This window comes from Solea senegalensis, linkage group LG8, assembly GCF_019176455.1.
Source record: "Solea senegalensis isolate Sse05_10M linkage group LG8, IFAPA_SoseM_1, whole genome shotgun sequence".
NCBI classification, from domain to species: Eukaryota; Metazoa; Chordata; class Actinopteri; order Pleuronectiformes; family Soleidae; genus Solea; species Solea senegalensis.
This window is the reverse complement of record NC_058028.1, coordinates 13,395,532-13,414,879: the sequence shown is the minus strand read 5'-3', so window position 1 is coordinate 13,414,879 and position 19,348 is coordinate 13,395,532. Positions and strand designations below refer to the sequence as shown.

General features: G+C 42.0%; 2 protein-coding genes across 2 annotated transcripts; one reads left to right on the top strand and one right to left on the bottom strand.

The window, feature by feature from the left end:
* The first annotated feature begins 235 nt into the window (after positions 1-235).
* On the top strand, positions 236-13,997 carry sipa1l3 (signal-induced proliferation-associated 1 like 3). Its single transcript, XM_044032326.1, has 8 exons — positions 236-329; positions 4,746-5,462; positions 5,726-6,707; positions 8,196-8,326; positions 10,768-10,956; positions 11,574-11,748; positions 12,263-12,366; positions 13,974-13,997. The coding sequence occupies exons 2-8, from the start codon at positions 4,974-4,976 to the stop codon at positions 13,995-13,997; spliced, it is 2,094 nt and encodes a 697-aa protein (XP_043888261.1). The 5' UTR covers positions 236-329; positions 4,746-4,973.
* A 676-nt stretch (positions 13,998-14,673) lies between these two features.
* Positions 14,674-19,120, bottom strand: LOC122773024 (transcription termination factor 1-like). The gene is made up of 8 exons (XM_044031389.1): positions 18,263-19,120; positions 17,136-17,260; positions 16,747-16,932; positions 16,549-16,627; positions 15,884-16,008; positions 15,595-15,790; positions 15,236-15,328; positions 14,674-14,934 (listed from the first exon to the last, which is right to left on the bottom strand). The coding sequence occupies exons 1-8, from the start codon at positions 18,907-18,909 to the stop codon at positions 14,865-14,867; spliced, it is 1,521 nt and encodes a 506-aa protein (XP_043887324.1). The 5' UTR covers positions 18,910-19,120; the 3' UTR covers positions 14,674-14,864.
* Positions 19,121-19,348: the final 228 nt, after the last annotated feature.

The window sequence follows — 19,348 nt, the reverse complement described above, 5'->3', positions numbered from 1 at the left end:
TATATATGTATATATATATATATATATATATATATATGATTAGCCAGTGGGTCTGTGTGTTGTGTGCACTTGTCATGCATCACATGATACAATACTCTTCACACGTACGTAACACAACAAAACAAATGCATATTTTTTTCGAGCTTTCGCCGAAGAAGTTGAATTAACTTGAACGTTGAAAAGAAGTGAACTTAATGTCCATGTCTTTTCTCTCTCTGTCTCTCTCTCTCTACAGAGTAAAATACTGAGCTGTCTCTCCTCCTGCACTCGCATCAAAACCTCATTACACGTGTTTCACCTGCACAGCTGAAGGCAGAACCAACAACACGGTAACTCTTCAGCACCTTCACTGTTATGACCTGTTATGACCTTCTCTATTATTCACTACAGCTTCTGGTTAAACAGGCAGTTGATTTTGGTTAGAAAGGACATTGTTCAATTAGACATCTGGGGTTCATGACACCCCTGCTGGCAAGATTCTACCTCTTTAAAATATTGACCTCTGACCTCCTCCACTTTTAAGAAATCCAAAGTAAAAATAAAATGAATCTTTGGCAATGAAATTGATTTATCAAAAACAAATTAGTGTTTATACCTCAGCCTTCCTTCTGTTCCTCCCGTACACATCCGTCCATTTCTTGTTGTCAGGCTTTTAATCCATCTGTCACAGATATACCAGCAAACAGCAGTGGTAATGTATTGTGGTGTTGGCTGCAATTTGTACTAATCACAGGACTTGTTTTGCAAATGTCTGACTATGTGCATTTTTAATGAGTCTTGATCTATTTACCCCAAACCCCTCGTCTTTCTCCTCGTCTTCCTCATCTTCTCAAGCTGTCTCAGTGTCATGGGACTGCAGCCTGACAGACAAACGGGCAGATGGAAGTGACACTAGTGACATCAGAAAGATTCAGCAAAACACTGTAGACGGAAATCAGACAATAACAGTGAGGTCGGGGGAGACTTAAGGGAAACACTTGGAAGGAGAGTGAGTGGAGAGGAAACTGGGCAATGGGGAGAGATGTCACCTCCAGATAAGACGAGCACGCAAAGGCCTTGTTTAGACTGCAGCCCAAAGCGGATTTGTAAGCATATCCGATCACAACCTGATCTTCCGATGTGATCTGCATGTGTCCATATTGTCCATATCTAGTCTAGTCTTCCACATGGATTTTACAGGCCACGGAAGCGAGTTGTCTAAATGAATGACAGAATTCTGTGCCTGTTTCTGTGGTTTGAATCAGCTTTGGGAAAAATGGATCTCATGTATGTGTATTACTGGAGTGGAGCTGTGGAATTTTATTTTATTTTATTTATTAATAAATAAATACAAATGAATGTAATAGTAATAATCTCTCGCTCCATCTTAATTTAATTTCACTATATCAGTATGTGAAGTATATCTGAGGATGACAAGAGATCTTATTGAGAATAAATCCTCCTGTGAAAACGCCATAGCTGACTTTGCTCGACCCATTGACACCACTGTATTTTAACGTTGGCGAAAAGGGTGGTAGCTCAATATGTTCTCAAGTGGTATAAAATGGTATAAAAATTGTATAAAAAGTTTGAGAACCACTCTCCTAGATGTCAGATAAAATGAATGTGTGCATCGTAAAATAAAATGTACCCATGCCCTGTTACTGCTCATTCAGCTCTTATGCAAGTTAGACTGATAATGAATGATCTTTTCGTAAAACGTTGTTATATTCAAAGTAGCACAGTGGCCCAGCTGTTAGCGCTTCAGTCCTCATTTTTGCTTTTCATCAGCATAGATTTTCTCTGGGTACACGGCTTTGTGCCATCATCCAAAGACATGCAGACTGGGGGGATATTTGGAATCTCATAACTGCCCATAGATAGTGAATATGAGTGTGAAAGTTTGTTTTTTTGTTAGTTCAGAAACCTCTCCTTCAGAATAGGTGGTCTCATGCCGTCCCCCTGTGTTGTACAAACCAGCTCATGATCGAGCTTGCACTCTGTCATTGTTTGCTTGATTTAAACGCTTACAGTAACTGATGTTTTATGCCTTTTGAGTTTGATTTCCGCCTGTTACACCAGTTTCTGTTTGCAGTGCATTTTGATTTAATTACCGTTTCGATGGTTATCATAGATCTTAGAAGTTTATGCGCAGTGTGTACTTTTTTATGTGAATTGCTGCCAATATCCCTGCTACAGATATACTGTAATTAGAGTTTGTTCTGTTTGGCTGTTTGGCATCTCTGTTTTTGATGAACACTTGGTAGCACTGCATGCTGATCTCAGGTCTGTGTTCATTTCTGTGGCATAGCAGTAAGCAGCACCATTGGCACCTCCTCCATGTCGAGTACACTCATTCCTCTGGAAACTGTGCTCCTGCGCTAACTCTGTCATTACAGCCAGATAGGCAGTGTAATTACCAGCCTCCATGTGTTTGCGGTGCATGGGCCAAGCCTGCATCGTGCAGGGCGAGTCGATGTGGGTGTTGAGGGAGAGGAAAAGAGCATGAATGGGTATATCCCGGAGCTAACTAATTACTATATGTGAGTAATTAAAAGGCATTAAATGTCTGTGCTTTTATCCACTGCAGTCTGCACTAAACCTGGTTGTCTGCTCAGTTCTTCTGTTTGTACATGTTTGTGTATAAATAGTTTAGTCAGATGATGTAGAGGAATGATGTCATTGTCCATCAAAATGGATGTACATCAAAACGTGAAGTCACCAATGTGATGCCACCCCCCGCCATACACGCACATTTAATCTTTAATATAAGATATATTAGTTCATTAATAATGAATATAGCAACAGTCAATGATAGGCTGTATCACAGAAAGTAGGATGGAAGTAGCAGTGAGCCACAAGCAGACAACTCTGCTGTGGTCAAAGAACTCCATTTAAATGGAAATCTATGGAAAATGGGCTACTACTTCTCACTCCATTTACAACATCAATAAACATTTTTCTGAGGAGTTAATGGTCTCAATAACCAATTTCAGGTGTTCTTCAGTCGATGCCAATAATCTTATGTTCCCATTTAGAGGAAGATAGATGATAAGTAGTTTTCCAATTGTCCAATTGCCTGTTTGCAGGTGACTGTCATGTCGCTAGTCAAATTGTTTTCTTTGCAATGTGGAGACCAAGTCCACTTGTATATGCAGCCTATACACCACTGTTATAGTACACCATTTCAGTGTCTTCCAGCATGGCTGTTGATAGTCTTGTCAAATGGATTTAGTGAGAAACATCAACTGAACTGTCACACAGGGAAATCTTGCTCTATTAAACCTATGCAGCCTATGTTTTGCACTGAGGGGCTATGTGCTGACAGAAGGCGCTGATGAAAACAAAACCACACTCACTCCATTGCCTCCCTCATCAGGCACCTCAGACACATAATGAAGCCATTCTGCAGGCAGCTCTTGCAGCTGGGGCTGGATAATCTAAGATCAGGCCTGGTAGCGGATCACAGGACAGCTCTCTGGATGAGAAAAGACTCTGTCAGAAAGCATGATTAGAGCGGGAGCTTTTGGGCAGGAAGTGCCTGTGGTTCTCCATAAACAAAGACATGATACATTTGTGCAGCCCTATGATGGTGGTGGGGCAGGGTGGGTTTGTTAGCTGTGAATATGTGCATGTATGAGTAAAAGTGTTATGCAGTCTTGAGGCCAAAATTGAATTCCGCAAAGACATTGTGTATCATAAAGAAGACTTTGTGTATTATGGAACACACACACAAACCACTATGAGTTGTTCTGAACCAATGAAAAGATCAATTTAAAGCCACTTCACAGTGAGCCGACATTTGATGCTTCACAAAAACTTAGGCAGCGACAGAGACAAGCACAGGTTTGTATTCACAGCAAAGTCGTTCCTACAGAACACTTTCTTTTGGCTGATAAACTGGAGTGAGTCAGATTCAACCTCAGCGTGCAACAGCAGTATCGATGAAAGTGTCTGTATTTAAATGTGGTTAGAGATGAGTCCAAATAATTATACAGTTAAATATTGTGTGCTTGCATGTTCAGTGGTGGAGGAGGTTGCGTCATAATCCACCTCCGTGTGTGTGATTCATCATGGAAAGGAGTTTTACGGTTGTGAAATTTTACAAGGTAAATCTTATCTAATCTTATCTGCATAAGAGCTGATAAAGAAACTGCATTATGCGTCGTTTTAATTGAAATGTTTGGTTGATGATGATTAAATGATTCATGAAAGAATGTCATGAGAGATGTATAAAGTAGACTATTGATAAGAGAAGTTAAATCCAAGAATGAAATTAGACAGAAATGGATAAAGGAGTAGCATTAGGATCTATTTAGAAATAGTTGAGTTGTGCAAATAGATTCGTCTCAAACAGAAAACATTCTCCTGTTTCTCAATTATTAAAGCTGAGTGTCTGCATGACAACAAAATCTCTTATATCATCAGCGCAGCCTTGATGTCCTGTAGGCGTATGAGTGTTTGCATTTGCATGTACAGTGTGATAATGTCCCTTGTCAGCTTCCTGAAGATTAACTTCAATGGACAAAAACCCTCCATCTTATCTCATCACCCCTCGCTCTCTTTGTTGCGCTGGTTTGAAGTAGAGTCACTTGCTCTTTTCTGAATGCAAAGCTCAGTTTTTGTTTGGGTGATGTGGAGAAAAGTGTGGTTCTCACATTCTGTGTTATTCAAAAGTGTTCCAGTATTTCAAATCTAATTAGATTTTTTGTGCCAGTTGTCTTGATTTGATTATTTACTTTTTCCCTTGTTTTTGTCTTTTTCAGACTGAAGAATAATCCCATAAGAAGAAGAGAACTGGTCCTGATTCAGTCTGGTCCATTATGGACCAGTGAAGTCTTTCTCGTCCTGCCAAGAAAAAGCAATGTTTTTGGGCTCAGAAGGCCGTAGCACTGTCAGCAGAGTGTGTGTGGGGCCCCTCCTCTCCCTCTTCCCTAGCACCCCACCTGATATGGGATGCTCTGCCCCTCAGCCCTGAGCTCTCCTGGGGAGCCATGAACAACTACAGAGACAGAGGGGTCACTTGCACCTCCTCGGACCTTCTGGATGCAGGAGGAGGAGGTGGTTTGCCACAGCACACTCCCTTTCGTCACACCCCTAATGGCCACCCGGCCCCCGCTCCCACAGACTCAGCCACCCAGCCTCGCATGTCTGTGCCTAAAATGGGCGTTCGAGCACGAATTGCAGAGTGGCCTCCCCGTCGTGCACGGTCCCGAGAGTCGCTGCTTGAAAATGGACAAATAGGCGGTAATCACTATGGTGACGACTGCTCCACTTCACTTTCATCGTCAGTTTTGTCATCTGACATCGGGTTGGTGCGGGGAGGAGTTGCCAGGTTGCCACGAAGACGGTCGCGGGAGGTTGAGTTCCGAGTGGGAGGATTTGGAGGTGAAAGAGGTTCACCTTTGAGCCTAAGAGTGTTCCCACCGTTAAGACAGCGCTCTAACAGTGAAGTGACACTGAGTGAACAGGATGAGAATGAGGTGAGCACCTGAGTTCATTTTTATCTCTAGTTACCACATATACATATTATTTACACTCCTCATACAAGTTGTTTGACGGTTCAGTCAGAAGGTTAAGTTTACTGTACTGCCATCCAAATAATAATAACCACTCTAATCTTACTGGAGTTTGATTGACAGCTTGACATCAATTTCAACAAGCCAAACCATACAGGAAAATACACTTGAGTTTGTTTTTAAATGGTTTTCTCTTTTACCAAAATTTGCTCCATTTTTGCTCCCAGGTGGAGGTTCGTGGTGGTGGGATGGGGAACTTGTTCAGAGAGTATGGCAGCACCTCCTCCATTGACATCCAGGGAATTTCTGAGCAGAGCTTCTTCGATATGCTCAATCAGTTCCATCACGAGAGGCCTGATCAGCGCAGCTCAGCACCTGAACGCCTTAGGGAGCTGCTTCGTACTCCAGACTCTCCACCAAGCATACCTGTTCCCGCTGCTCCCTCACCTGGTCCTACAGGTGGAGACAACAGAGGGACAGGGAAGAAGGACGGACCTGAGAGAGTGCGGAAGAAGAGTGGAGGCACCGAGTCATCACTGGGCACCTCTTCATTGTTCAGGAAACTTCGGAGCTCCAGCAGAGGGGAGCTGGATGGAGGGAAAGGAGAAAGTAATGATGATGGCGGGCGCGGTTCAACAGATTCCTCCTACAAACCATGGGTGTGCCCCAAGAGCTTTGTCCACTTTGATGCTCAGAGTATCCTGTTTGACCTCCATGAGGCAGCGGCTCAGCGTGGCTATGCCACACAGAGGAGGAACACTGCCACAGGGGCATCGGCTGCTTCAGTGTCCCTGTCCGTCTCCAGGTCCTCTGCTCTTCTCATGAATGAGCCAGTTTACTCCAGCATCGAAGACTTAACCATGAGCCTGGACCCTGCCTCCACAACACCTTCCCTGAATCTTGACCCTCTGGACAGCCCCGCTGGAGCTCACAGCCCAGGCTCACTGCTCCTCTGCTGCCCACACTTTCTCAATGAGACAGGGGGCCACGGGGAGCGCAACATCAGCTTCCTCAGCTCGTCTGCAGAGAGGGGGGGAGAGGGGGGAGGAGAGGGAGGAAGGGGCTGGCTGAGGAAGAGTAATGCCAGTGTCTCAGTGGTGGAGGTGCCCATTGAACAGCAGGTCACAAGACTGGACCGACTGAAATTGTTCAGCATTGAACATGTAGACATGGGGGCCAGGTACTACAGAGACTACTTCCATGGGAAAGGTAAGAGTCTCAAACACGTCACACACATACTGAAAAACACTGATAACAGCTTGTTAAGTTAATATTTGCTTGCAGGTAAAGGTTACGTTAATTTTGGTTAGTCTAAAGTAACATGTGCTTTACATCCCCCTTTTAGTTTTGTCCAACAAACTTATATATATAAAAATATATATATATATATAAAAAAGATACACAAAATCAATCAAATATCAATTCTATTCATTTTCTTACTGACGATTATTGCAGTTTTCCATTGAAAACCAGTGTATATGGGTATTGTGCCATTGATTTTTAAATATAACCATAAGACATACCAATTGACAGTTTGCGGAGAACACTGATCCAGTTTCTTCTAATTCTGGACCATTATTATTTGTGTGTGAATCAGAGAGTGTACATGTAGATGTGCTGGGCTCAGAGCAGACCGGGCCTAAACTGGCAACCCTCCCAGAAGTTTTATTGCACATGTACCTGCAACTGTTGGCAAACTCTGAGCTCATTATATCACCTGCCTTTCTACGTGATCACAAGTACCACTGAACATGGTCCGTCAGTGCAGCTTTTGTCAACATCACCTCCTCAAAATGTGTGGATGATTAGTGACAGATGAAGTTAGGAGCACAAGCTAGTGTGTGAGTGTGTGTTAGAGAAAGAGACGAGAAAGAGAGGGAGAGATGCCTGCAGCCTAACAGATAAAGGTTAACATTCCAAAAATATGTACATCCGCTGGCTGACTTTAAGCTGAACAATACTGTGTGCGTGTTGTCATGTGCCCTGTGTGCATGTCAGGAAAGCTTCATCAAATCAGTGACATTTTCACCACAGGACGTGACACACGGGAGAAGCCGGTCTTTTCCTGGTTGACTCCAGTCAAAGTGGTGAGAAAGGGAGAAGGGATACATATCAAGCTAGTCTCCTCTTCAAAGTGTCTGGAGAGAGTTTGTGTATCAGCTTCCTCACTGCCATTGGGGTTGGAATTAGCTCAGCTTAGCTTCAGCACTTCAAAGGAGGACATGCAAGATGCTTGTGAAGTAAATTGATAGTGTCCCAGCCTCTTAATGGATGACTACGTTGTGTGCTGTCAACACTGTTACTACACTGTTTAACACCTGAATTTGCAAAGGTCAGGGAATCCATCTATAGTTTCATCCTAGTCATTGTCAAATTTAAAGTCTTTAAGTGTTTGAATCCCGTCTTTTTAAGATGCTCCGACACAACAGGAGAAAGACTTTCAACATCTCTTGTTGTGTCATTCTCAGCTTTTCTCTGGGTTGTACTATTTTTTTTTACCTGATTTTGTATTTACCTGAATATTGATAACTACTAAACTTGTTCCTGTCCTTGACTTCATGTCCATTCACTGTCAGTTTTTTTCTCTCATCATGTCTCCTGCCATAGATTCATCACAGGCCCACATTTGCACAGAAATGAACAAATGAATGAAACATATCCAACCCTTGTTGTTGACCTGTCTTTGTCCTTCACCAGAGCACTCAAACTACTTTGGGACAGATGATAAACTGGGTCCTGTGGCGGTGAGCATCCGCAGGGAGAAACTGGAAGACACCAAAGACCTGAAAGACCAGTACCAGTACCGCCTTGTGGTCAGAACCAGCGAGGTACACACAATCAGCCATTTGTATGCTTGTCCCTCGACAAAGAGAGATTTCAGTGCGATGACAGAGTGATGAGTCACGAGTGTGAGCACTCAACTTAATAACTTACTTACTTTCATCTTGCCCAGCCTCCCCACCTGCAATTCACCCTCTCTGCTCTGATTATAACCTCACCCCTCTCCCTTTCTCTCTCTCTCTCTCTCTCTCTCTCTCTCTCTCTCTTTGCTCCCCAGTGGAAAATTCCATCTGTTCAAACTTAGTATGTTAAAGCCCAAACCAAATACTGCTCTCTGCCCAAAGTAGTGGGAGAGCACCCAGTCATGTTCCTGCTTTGATGGATCAAAAACTAATTATGAATGATTCATTAAGTTTCTTCACCTGAATCTCCCTCACAAGGGGATTTCCGCTTCCAGAACTCCACATTTATTAATCTTTATTGATTTAGTAGTTTAGTTGACATGGACAGTTTGCAGCTTTGTGGCTGCACCAAAAAGTTTGGTTTGGTAGTGTAAGTTTTTTGCGTTTCTGTTTGGAGTAGTGCCAAAATTACTGGCTCCAACCATTCTATTCTCTGGTACTCTTCCCTTGGGGTACCAGAGTCAAATGGTACGCTATGGTCACGGATAAACATTGCTCCCTTGCAATCAGTGTAAATATCCCAGGGAAGTTGAGGTAAAAACCTGCAGTATATTCTCATACAACAGCTGGATGTCCTCCACTGTTGTCTGTTGTGTCTGCCTACCAAGTACAGGTACTGTTCTTAGTCAAAATGCAAACCTGACCCAGGGTTTTACCATTCCAAACCACCATACTGTACCAACCCGAGCCATATCATGGTGGAAACGCAGCAAAAGTTCGCTATAAGCTTTTTTGCTTATGGGCAAGGTATAATTTTAGTCAGCTCATCACTTGATCACAGTCCTATTATTCTTATTTACGTTAAATATGAATTTCTGTTGACTGTAAAAAGTGCCAGGAAACAAAGAAAAGCTCACTCAATTTAAAGTTATTTGTACCTTACTGGCAAAGTAGATAACTCACCTACAATACTTTTTTTATGATCATTCTACATGCCTTTTTCAGGTTTTGTTCATTATGGAAAATTAAAAGTAAAGCGTAGGTGTTTTCAAAAACAGGCGAATAGGTGAACTTCCTGTCACTCAACTGATTGTCTCAGCACTTCTTTTGTTGGACAAGTGAAGGATCGTCCTCATAAGCTGGGTCACAGAGGGTCTTGTTTCTCTCTTGAGTTTAATCTACTCAGTATTAAATATATAAACACCTGCCTGGCATTGTCAAGGTCACTCCAACAAACAGAATAGTTTGCCTGTGTTCATTGTGCTCACATAGTTTTGTTTGAGTGTACGCCTCTTTGTCTCTGTTGAGGTGTTGTTTTAAACTGGATTACATGGCTGCCTGACCTCATCACCTTAGCTCTGCTACAATAAAGGAGCCCCTCCGCCATCTAAGTATACAGAGCTGAGTTAACAGACACCACCATTTCACCCAGGCCTACTGTTCCCACACACAAAAAAAGAGATTGATTGCAGTCTATTCATCTCTCACTCGAGCCTCAGCCTCTCTCAAATGTCCACCCCCTTGAGTCTGTCATTTCATTCTGTTGGGTAGTGCTGATACAGCGAGGTGGAGCGGCTTCCTCTCGTTCTCCATCACACATTCATTCACTCACACTAGGGCGTCGCACAGAAGCTGACGAGTTGAAACGACAGCACCGTAACTTCCGCTGTGTGTCAGTCAGGTTTTATTTCTCTGCGGCAGACCCAGGGCTCCTAGGTTCGACCGTCTCTCTCCGGCCCCTGCCAGCTCCACAGTCTGCCATCCATTTTTAATGAACCCGTATGTGTGTGCATGTGTGAGTGGTACCCCATCCCAACTGTATCTGGGGTTATTATAGTCGCACTGTTTTGAAGCAGGTCAATTTCCCCTCACCAGGGAGCGGCACATTGTGGCAGCACAATGCTGAGCAGAATATTAATACTAGTGGGCTGAAAACCACAAAGAGCACTTTCACTGTGTGTGTGTGTGTGTGTGTGTGTGTGTGTGACATGGATGAAAAGTTAAGCTTCAGGGCAACAGGGTCACTGTTAGTGAGACTAATCTAATCATTCACCCTCATATTTCCAGATGTATTGGCCTGTAGCTGAGCCAAACAATTGACTATTCTATGAAGGAAGACCAGGATCAATACAACTACCTGTAATGTCATTACGTACAGTATGTGTAGATATTAAATGGCTGTGTTGCGGTGATTATTCCAATAAGCTCAGAACTTGGAGTGGGTGAAAAATCCAAACTCGGGTAGAAAGACCTTTCTGTTAGGATAATGTTAAGGGTTTTAAATCAACAGAACATATATTAATCTGCTAGCATTAGTTTTAATATGCCTTCAAGTTTTACATCTTTTGTTCTTTCCTTAAATACAGTTGATTACGCTACGAGGCTCCATCTTAGAGGACACGGTGGCTACTACGGGTAGACACGGAACAGTGCGGGGTCTGCCGCTCAAAGAAGTCCTGGACCAGGTAGTCCCCGAGCTCAATGTGTCCTGTCTGAGACTGGCAGTCAGCACTCCCAAAGTCACAGAGCAGCTCCTGAAACTGGATGAACAGGGGGTGAGTTAATGCCTGTGTGTGTGTGTGTGTGTCTGTGTGTGTCTGTGTGTGTGTGTGTGTGTGTGTGTGTGTGTGTGTGTGTGTGTCTGTGTCTGTGTCTGTGTCTGTGTGTCTGTGTGTCTGTCTTTTTATTTTTGAGCTTGTGTGTTAAAACACGTGGAAAGGTCGATCCCAGCAGCGATGATACCTGCCTGCAAATTGTCCTTGCAGGCAAAATGCTTGGTCACGAGCAGTCGGGAAGGCAACTGCAAAGAAAAGAGCCTGAAACCTCTGTAACTGTTGAACTGTGAGAGTGAAATACAAAACTCAGCTGAGGGCAGTGAAAGCTGTGTTCTAAGCAGGGTGTGGAGTGTTTGAGCATGTTTATAGCCATAAAACCTTTAATGTTTAGCCACATTATCTCACCTTTTATTTTTTTTTGCAAGGCACAGTTGTTTTGTCAGCAGCAGGCTTTTTTGTTGTACGTGCAGGTGGTTTATGAAACTGTCCTCTGTGTGTGTGTGCACGCATGAGAGCATGTTTGGGTTTCTGTAGCATCAATATTAATAAATAGAGGCTGAAAAATTTGTTTCACTGTAGTATTTCAGCTTACGTGTTATCTCTCCTCTGCCTTGTAGTTAAGTCAGAAGCACAAGGTGGGTGTTCTGCTGTGCCGTGCAGGCCAGAGCACAGAGGAAGAGATGTACAACAACGAGGAGGCATCGCCAGCCTTCTCTGCCTTCCTCGAGCTGTTGGGGGAGCAGGTGGTTCTCAAAGGATTCAACAAATACGCTGCACAGCTCGACACAAAGAGTAAGAGGCTCTTTTTCCCCAAATTTAAACTCCACTTTGAAATACAAATAAAATAAAAAAAACATATTTAAATGATCTCCTGGAAACTATAAACTGCTATTAATAAGCCATCATTAATCACGATCACCTTTATTAATTTTGTCACAGTGCAAAGGGGAAGAAAGCAAACCAATCAGTTTCTACTGTGACAAAATCAGAATAGTTATTATGACAAGTCGACTGATACATTTCACTCGGGGAAACAGTAGTAATCAAAGTGCTCTACAGTAAATCACATTTTTATAAGCAGCCTGCGAGAAACAGTGAGACCTTTTCGGCTCCTTATGTAATGATGCTGTCATACAAGACAAGAACGCCAAGTGTCATAACCCGAGGAGAAACTCCAGGTAACGAGTCTGTGAGCTCTCATGATTCCTCTGAATGTGAATTCACACATCAGAATGTACATGGAGTTCCTGTCCTTGAGCATGAATTTGAAATATCTTTCTCCTCCTCCTCCTTTTCTTTCCCCCAGCGGACTCGACAGGCACCCACTCCCTTTACACAACCTACCAGGGCTATGAGGTCATGTTCCACGTGTCCACCATGCTCCCGTACATGCCCAGCAACCCACAGCAGGTAAGCGTTCATGAGCCACCACGCTCTTAAATACAGCACCACCACCTGGGGCTGAATGCTGTGTTCCAGGTCAAAGACGGGTGTGTGCAGCTGCATCCAGGACTGTCCTTTGTCACCCAGGTCTTTCAAAGTCTCTGTGTGGTTGTTAGTTGAAGGCTCTGCCGTTTGCTCTGGGTCATAAACCACCGCAAGAATTCCTGAATTGGAACTGACTGGAGTTGCCTTCTTCATTTAGTCTTTTCCTCTTTTGTAGTCTTTGTTTTGTGGTTTCTTCTCTTCACTTCTACTCAGTGACATGTTTTCTCTAACCCTCTCAGCCCTCTGCCTCTCATTCTTTAGCTGTAGCTCAGTGGGGTGGGGTTCAGTAGTGAGTAGTGTCTTTATTTTCTCCCTCTTTTCTTTTTTACTTCCTACACATTCCCCTGGGTTCTGTGTGTTTGCAGCATGGGTCATATGTGAGTGACCTGTGTGTTAGACAACATTTTGCGTGTAGGTTGCATGAGTGTGATACATGAACACATGTGCCAACACAGGTCCTGTGGGTGTCTGCTCATCGCTGTAGGAGAGAGCAGACCCTGGAGAAGTCCTTTTTTTTCCTCAAACATTCAAATCATTCATTCATCTTGTGAACATGAAAACAATAGTTCTATTACCACGTTACCTATTAGCGAAAACAAGCTTTTTTGATCGAAACATAATCTTCTTAAAACATATAAAACAAGTAAGTAAACATGATGGGATTTAAAGTTGGTTTTGCACATGTAATAACTGTGTCACCTTTTACATCTAAACGTGTCATTTTATAACTTGTACAATAACTCCATCCAGAGGTTTAGAGACTGCAACAGCAACGGCTGTCACGTTATCATATGGACCACTAGGTGGCGGCATCATACTTTGTGTTCTTAGGAGTGAAACAGAAATGCATCAGCCGTAATATTAAAATCAGATACAATGATACATATGTGATTTATTTACAGGACAAAGTTAATTTTTGTTTTTGTATCTGGATTTAAAAAAAATAAATATATATATATATATACAATATATATATGTATGTATGTATATATATTATGTATTTAAATGTTTGTTAGGAAGATAAACACATACATAAACCACAACCATAAAATAGATGATGCTTTCAATGCAAAAGCTCATGGGTGTAGACAATAAGATGTTGTTGAGGAAACACCTTTCTGTGTACAAAACCTGTAACCTCAAACTTCAGCTTCAGTGAAGGGTGCTCCTGTCGTACTATGGTGGAGAATCTGTGTAACCGTGGGCTGGATTACATAACTGGTGCTTTCACACTTCCCTCTGCAGATGAAGTGATGATTGGCGAGTACTGCTCCACAGACAGAGCCTGAACTGTGCGCCACATTTCCTACATGAAACGAGAGAGACAGACAAACCATCACACACAGACACAAATAGCGTCCCACACAGAGTCCAAAAAACAAATTACATAAAGATCTGTTGTTCAGCGTCTTGTAATGAACGTCTCAATCGCTTATTTTGCTTGTCAGCCTGTACTATTGTTAGTAAAAAAAAGAGTATGTGCCAATTATGTAAGCTGATTTAATTGATTTGTCTCTACTTCTCTACAGCTCTTGAGGAAGAGGGCAATATGAAACTGGTGGCCCCAGCCCTGTAGAATGGACATATGCACAATACTACAGTCAGTACCACAGCATAGTATTGAATAGATACTACATAGGTAATGCCCCATCACAAAATACTGTGTAAAGCCTTCTTGTTCACAAATAACTATTTTGGGGTTTTTCCCTACTGTGTCAAGCATCACTGAGTACTGAGTACTGAGTAAGTATTATTATCATTATAAGCACTTGTACAGTGAATCAGCAACACAGTTCCTACTGTAAGACAATAACATGTATGTGACGGTTTTCTGCAAGTACTCCAACCTCCTCCCACAATGAATAAGTATGAGAGTCAGTCAGTCATCATCTAACCGCTTTATCCTCCACCAGAGGGTCGCGGGGGGTGCTGTGCCAATCTCAGCTACATCGGGCGATAGGCGGGGTACACCCTGGACAGTTCGCCAGTCCATCGCAGGGCCACACAGATAGAGACAAACAACCATTCACTCTCACACTCACTCCTATGGTCAATTTAGAGTGTCCAATTTACCTAATCCCCACATTGCATGTTTTTGGACTGTGGGAGGAAGCCGGAGAACCCGGAGAGAACCCACGCACACACGGGGAGAACATGCAAACTCCATGCAGAAAGGCCCTTGTTCCAACCGGGGCTCGAACCCGGGTCTTCTCGCTGCAAGGCGAGAGTGCTAACCACTACACCACCGTGTGGCCCAGTATGAGAGTCATTTATGGAAAATACTACTACAACTAGAACACGGTGGTACTACTACTGCTATATAACAGTACAAAGTCATTTGGGCCTTTGAACACCTCTGGGATTCAGAGAAGACTGAATGTGAATTAACGTCATCTCAGATGTCATCGTGACCATTGACCTCACCCAACAAGCTTGGCAACCTCATCCCAGTTGATCTCTGCTGCATCATCCACATGCATGTTGTACAATCTGAAACACACAAATGTTATACTGTTGAACCAATTCATTTGTACTTTGGTTCAACATGGTCCTGGTAGAAGTGCAGTCTGGTTCAGGTGAAGTTAAGGCTCACAATAATACAAACATAATTTTTAAGTGATAAACCAACCAAAATGCACCATTACTAAGGTAGTCATCAGCTCATTGGAAAACATCATTTTGTAAAACTCACACATTTTGGCCAAACAAACTCTGCTTGCAATCAGTAATAAAACTATCAGCGTAATAAGGTTGAGGTGGAGCCTGTTAAACTGGTGGTCCGTGATCTTACGTTTTGATGAGGTTGAGTTTTGCCCGAATTCCATCAGGCTTTCTGTTGAAGACGCTGCCACCTGAAGACAGCTTTGATTTCAAGATTGAAAACCTGAGACACAGACAGAGAGCACATTACATACATTTAAGCATTTAGCAGTCGCTTTGGATAAAAGTAAGCTACATAGAAGAAGAACTCCACATATTTAATTTCATTATTTTCAATCAGTTTTCAATATAACTGATAGCTATGAGTGTGTGCAATGCAGATAATAATCGGACCCCGTTATCTGCATCCACATACATATCTGGAGGTCTCTTGTGTTCCACTGAAATGCACACTTGATGAACAGCATCAGAGCCAGAAGGTGTACTGACCACTTGAGGCGACACTGGCACCAGGATCTGGTTCCAACCCGCTGACTGATCTCCTTCCAGGGCAGATTGTTACATAGCTGTTCTCTGGTCAGACCAGCCCCTGCAGGACCCTGCTGGACCAAATCCTCCAGGCGAGCCTTCACAGCCAATTTCAACTTGGATACTTCATCTGAACGCCACGGCCCATTCTCTGCAGCTACACACCAAAAATAAATAAATAAATATACATACATACAGTTTAGAATTCATGTCTCCATCTACTAACCATGTGATCCTTCTAAACACTTACCTATGGTGGCAAAGCGTTTCTCTAAGGCATAAACACTGCGGTCCATCTTTTTAGAGATTGCTGTCCAATTGTTACCATGGAAGTTCTGTAACTTGATCAGAGAATGAATCTCCTCCTCTGAGAACCTGAAAGAAGACACCCACATCACAAAGGGTTTCCAAAGGTACAATGTACAGATAAAGAGTGTTCTACCAAGTGGTAAACCAGAATAACAGATCTGTATCATCCAAGTTTTATGTGCCATTTCCATTGAGGTACCAAGCACAGTGGTTCCATTTCTACAAGGTGAAGCTAGACACACTGCAGTCCGCTGATTTGTTGACAGAAGGTGGACTGCAGGGTTTTTCCTTGCAGCCTTCTCTCAAACAAATCTTAGTTTGAGAGCCGCACTGTGGCAAAATTAACTGCACTGCACCACTTAGTGGACAGGACACAATACATGTAAATATGTAATTACTGGGGGTTTAATTATGTTAATTTGCTATCCTGGTCCAAATACACACAGGTGACATTAACCATGTTTACACATCATTTAAACATTTTCATTAAGTTGACATAAGTATGTACAAGCCACCCATGTACAAAATGTAAGTATTTTAAGATATAATAACATGACAAATTTCTTGCATGAGGCCCATGATGATGATGATGATGTGCCCTCTGACCTTCCATTGTAGTTTGTGTCATCAAAGAGCTTCACAGCTCGGGTGTAAACTTGATGACATGTGCGAGGGACCCCCTCAGCTAAGAGACAGAGATGGACAGTCAGGTGTGGAGAGAGATGCATTTCAAAATAAAGTCATTTTCAATGACAGCTGCTGACGGTCTGATGGAGGCTGCAGCAGAAGGATGATGTTGCATACCGATCTTCTCCATGAAGTGATGCTGTGCTTTTAGCTTCCTGATGTCTTTCTCCTGCTCCTTAAACCTCTGAGGAAACAAAAGCTGAGTGGCTGAGCTGATGCCCGTCAGAGCCAGGAAGTCTGACACGTTCTGTCTGATTTGCTCTATCTCCTCCTGAGTGTACCGTCCATGATGTAGTGCAATACCTGGAGGAACACGTGACATTTTTTTATTCCAATCTGCGATTTTGCACATTTATCTGAGACATGACTGTTTCCTTACTTTCATACTACATGAATTTCCTCAATAAAAACACTTAACAGATTGAACTATTTGCAGTAGTAAAGCCTTATATGATGTATTTGCACATTTCATATTTTGATGTCTGAACTGTTCACATTATTCCTACCTCGCTGTTTGAAGTTCTTGAAGCGGTGCAGGTCATATCGCAGCAGTCTGTAGATCTCATGTGCCGACTTTTCCTTTACATTTGGAATAAACTCTTGCAGCTCCTCTACCAAGGCCCAATCCGCCCTGAAAACAAACAATAACAACACACGTTAAAACAGTAGGACTACCTTAGCAGTACAACCAATAACGTTAAGTACAACAATATGTTCAGGAACAAGGCAATTTCCAATTACAATTTTATCACACATCGACATAAGTTAATCATGGTTAATTTCCATTATGAGGATAACTATGAATTGGGAAAATTTTAATATTTCACCAGTGACTTGAAAATGTCATTCCAGTACCTCAAGATTTATAATGATCTTATTTAGGATACTTATTTTCATTTTTATACGTTCAATAAAAATGTATACATCATATATGTGAGGAAAAAAAAGTAAGGTGAAGTGAGTGTTTTAAAGCCATGATACAAGTTTGAAGTTTTTCTACTATTATCACAGAATATGTGAATGGCAATAATTTCAGTCAAGATAATGAAATAAAAGAACATGTCAGTGACGTGTGGTGAGGTTCATGACTGGGAGGCACTCGTCAGATGTACAAATATATGAACCTAAAACAGAAGTATATTTTTCAATTTTGACCTTAATTGAAACATTAAGTTGTTTTAAAAGCTTTTAATTGTGTTTTAATCAATTCCACAATGTTAAACAATACGATAGCAAGAAAAACAAATATATTTATTAATATAAGGTCAAATTAGATTTTTTAATATTTAAATGTGTTTTTTTTTGGCTGATCTTTTTTTTTTTAAATTATAATTGAAAATCGTGTATGGTCTCCTTCTCCAAGAATATCTCCTAGTTTTCTGTATGTATTTCAACATTTCTATAGTCAAAATCACTGAATTTACACATTTCCTGTTCAAATAGAACGGTGAGATTTTGACCATATAAATATTAAAATCATATAGAAAACTGATTTATAGACGAGTACAGTGGACAAATTGATTTACTTTTATCATTGTTAGTATTTAGTATAGTGTGTATTTGTAATTATTAAACATATTTAACTATGTTTTGTGACTGCACAGCGCTCTATTTTGCTCTACACACAACTCACTGATCTTCTAAAGCTGCTGGTCCTCCCCTCCTCTTCTCAGCAGCTCTTCCTTTCATTGTGCTCTTCTTCCCCATCTTCTCTTCCATTTGTTCGCTCTTCCTCTCTCCTTCATTTACCTTTTTCTTCTTTTCCACAATATCGCTTTCATGAGACACCACTTCTGACTTTATTTCCTTTTCCTCCTCCATTCTGGTGTTCTGCTCCACAGAAAGCAATGAGTCAAATTCTCTGTTGCTCCGATTTGTCACAGTGACGGTGCTGGCCTCACTCACGTTATTCTTGTGTTTCTTCTTTTTCTTTCTCTTTTCTGTTTCCCTGGTTAATACAGTGCCTTGCACCTCCTCGGCCACTTCCTCCTGTACTGCCTCCTCCACCACCACCTCATCCTCCTCTTCTCCTCCTTGTTCCTCATGCACCTTCTTTTTCTTATGCCGTTTCTTTGTCTCTTCATAGGCAGTTGGAGGAAGAGGAAGACTGACCTCCTGCTTATCCTCTTGTCTCCTTTTCTTCTCCTTCTTCTTCTTCTTCTTGAGCCTCTCAGGTGTGTTAACGTCAACAGGAACAGGAAATTCCTCCACACTCTCTGATTTTCTTCTTTTTCTCTTCTGAGGGGAGGAAGAGAGAGAGTCTGTTGGAGGATTCATCATGGTGGAGAGTTGCACTGCTGATGTTGCAAGTCAGTTCATTCAAGCTGAAACAGAAGAAACACTTTATTCAAACAACTGAGATGAGTGAATCTGGTGGGAGCCCTCCAGTGCCTGTGCTACTGCCCAGTTGGAGGTGGAGCAACTTCAATGTCAGTAAGTCCATCAGTGGACACTGCTCTCCTGTGGCTGAGCGATATACTCAAACACAATATTACGATACATTATTTTCACGATATGTCAGATTACTTTTTTAATGTGATGGTTGAAGACAATATACATTTTGGAAAACATGGACACTTTTAAACAGAAACTTTTCATAACTCTGGAGCAAACGGTGTTACAAATGGTGATTTGTACTGAGTATAACTATTTGTTAATATACATTGCAATCAATTTTAAAAATAGTGTGTGGTGGAAAAATCTAAATCAAACCAATATT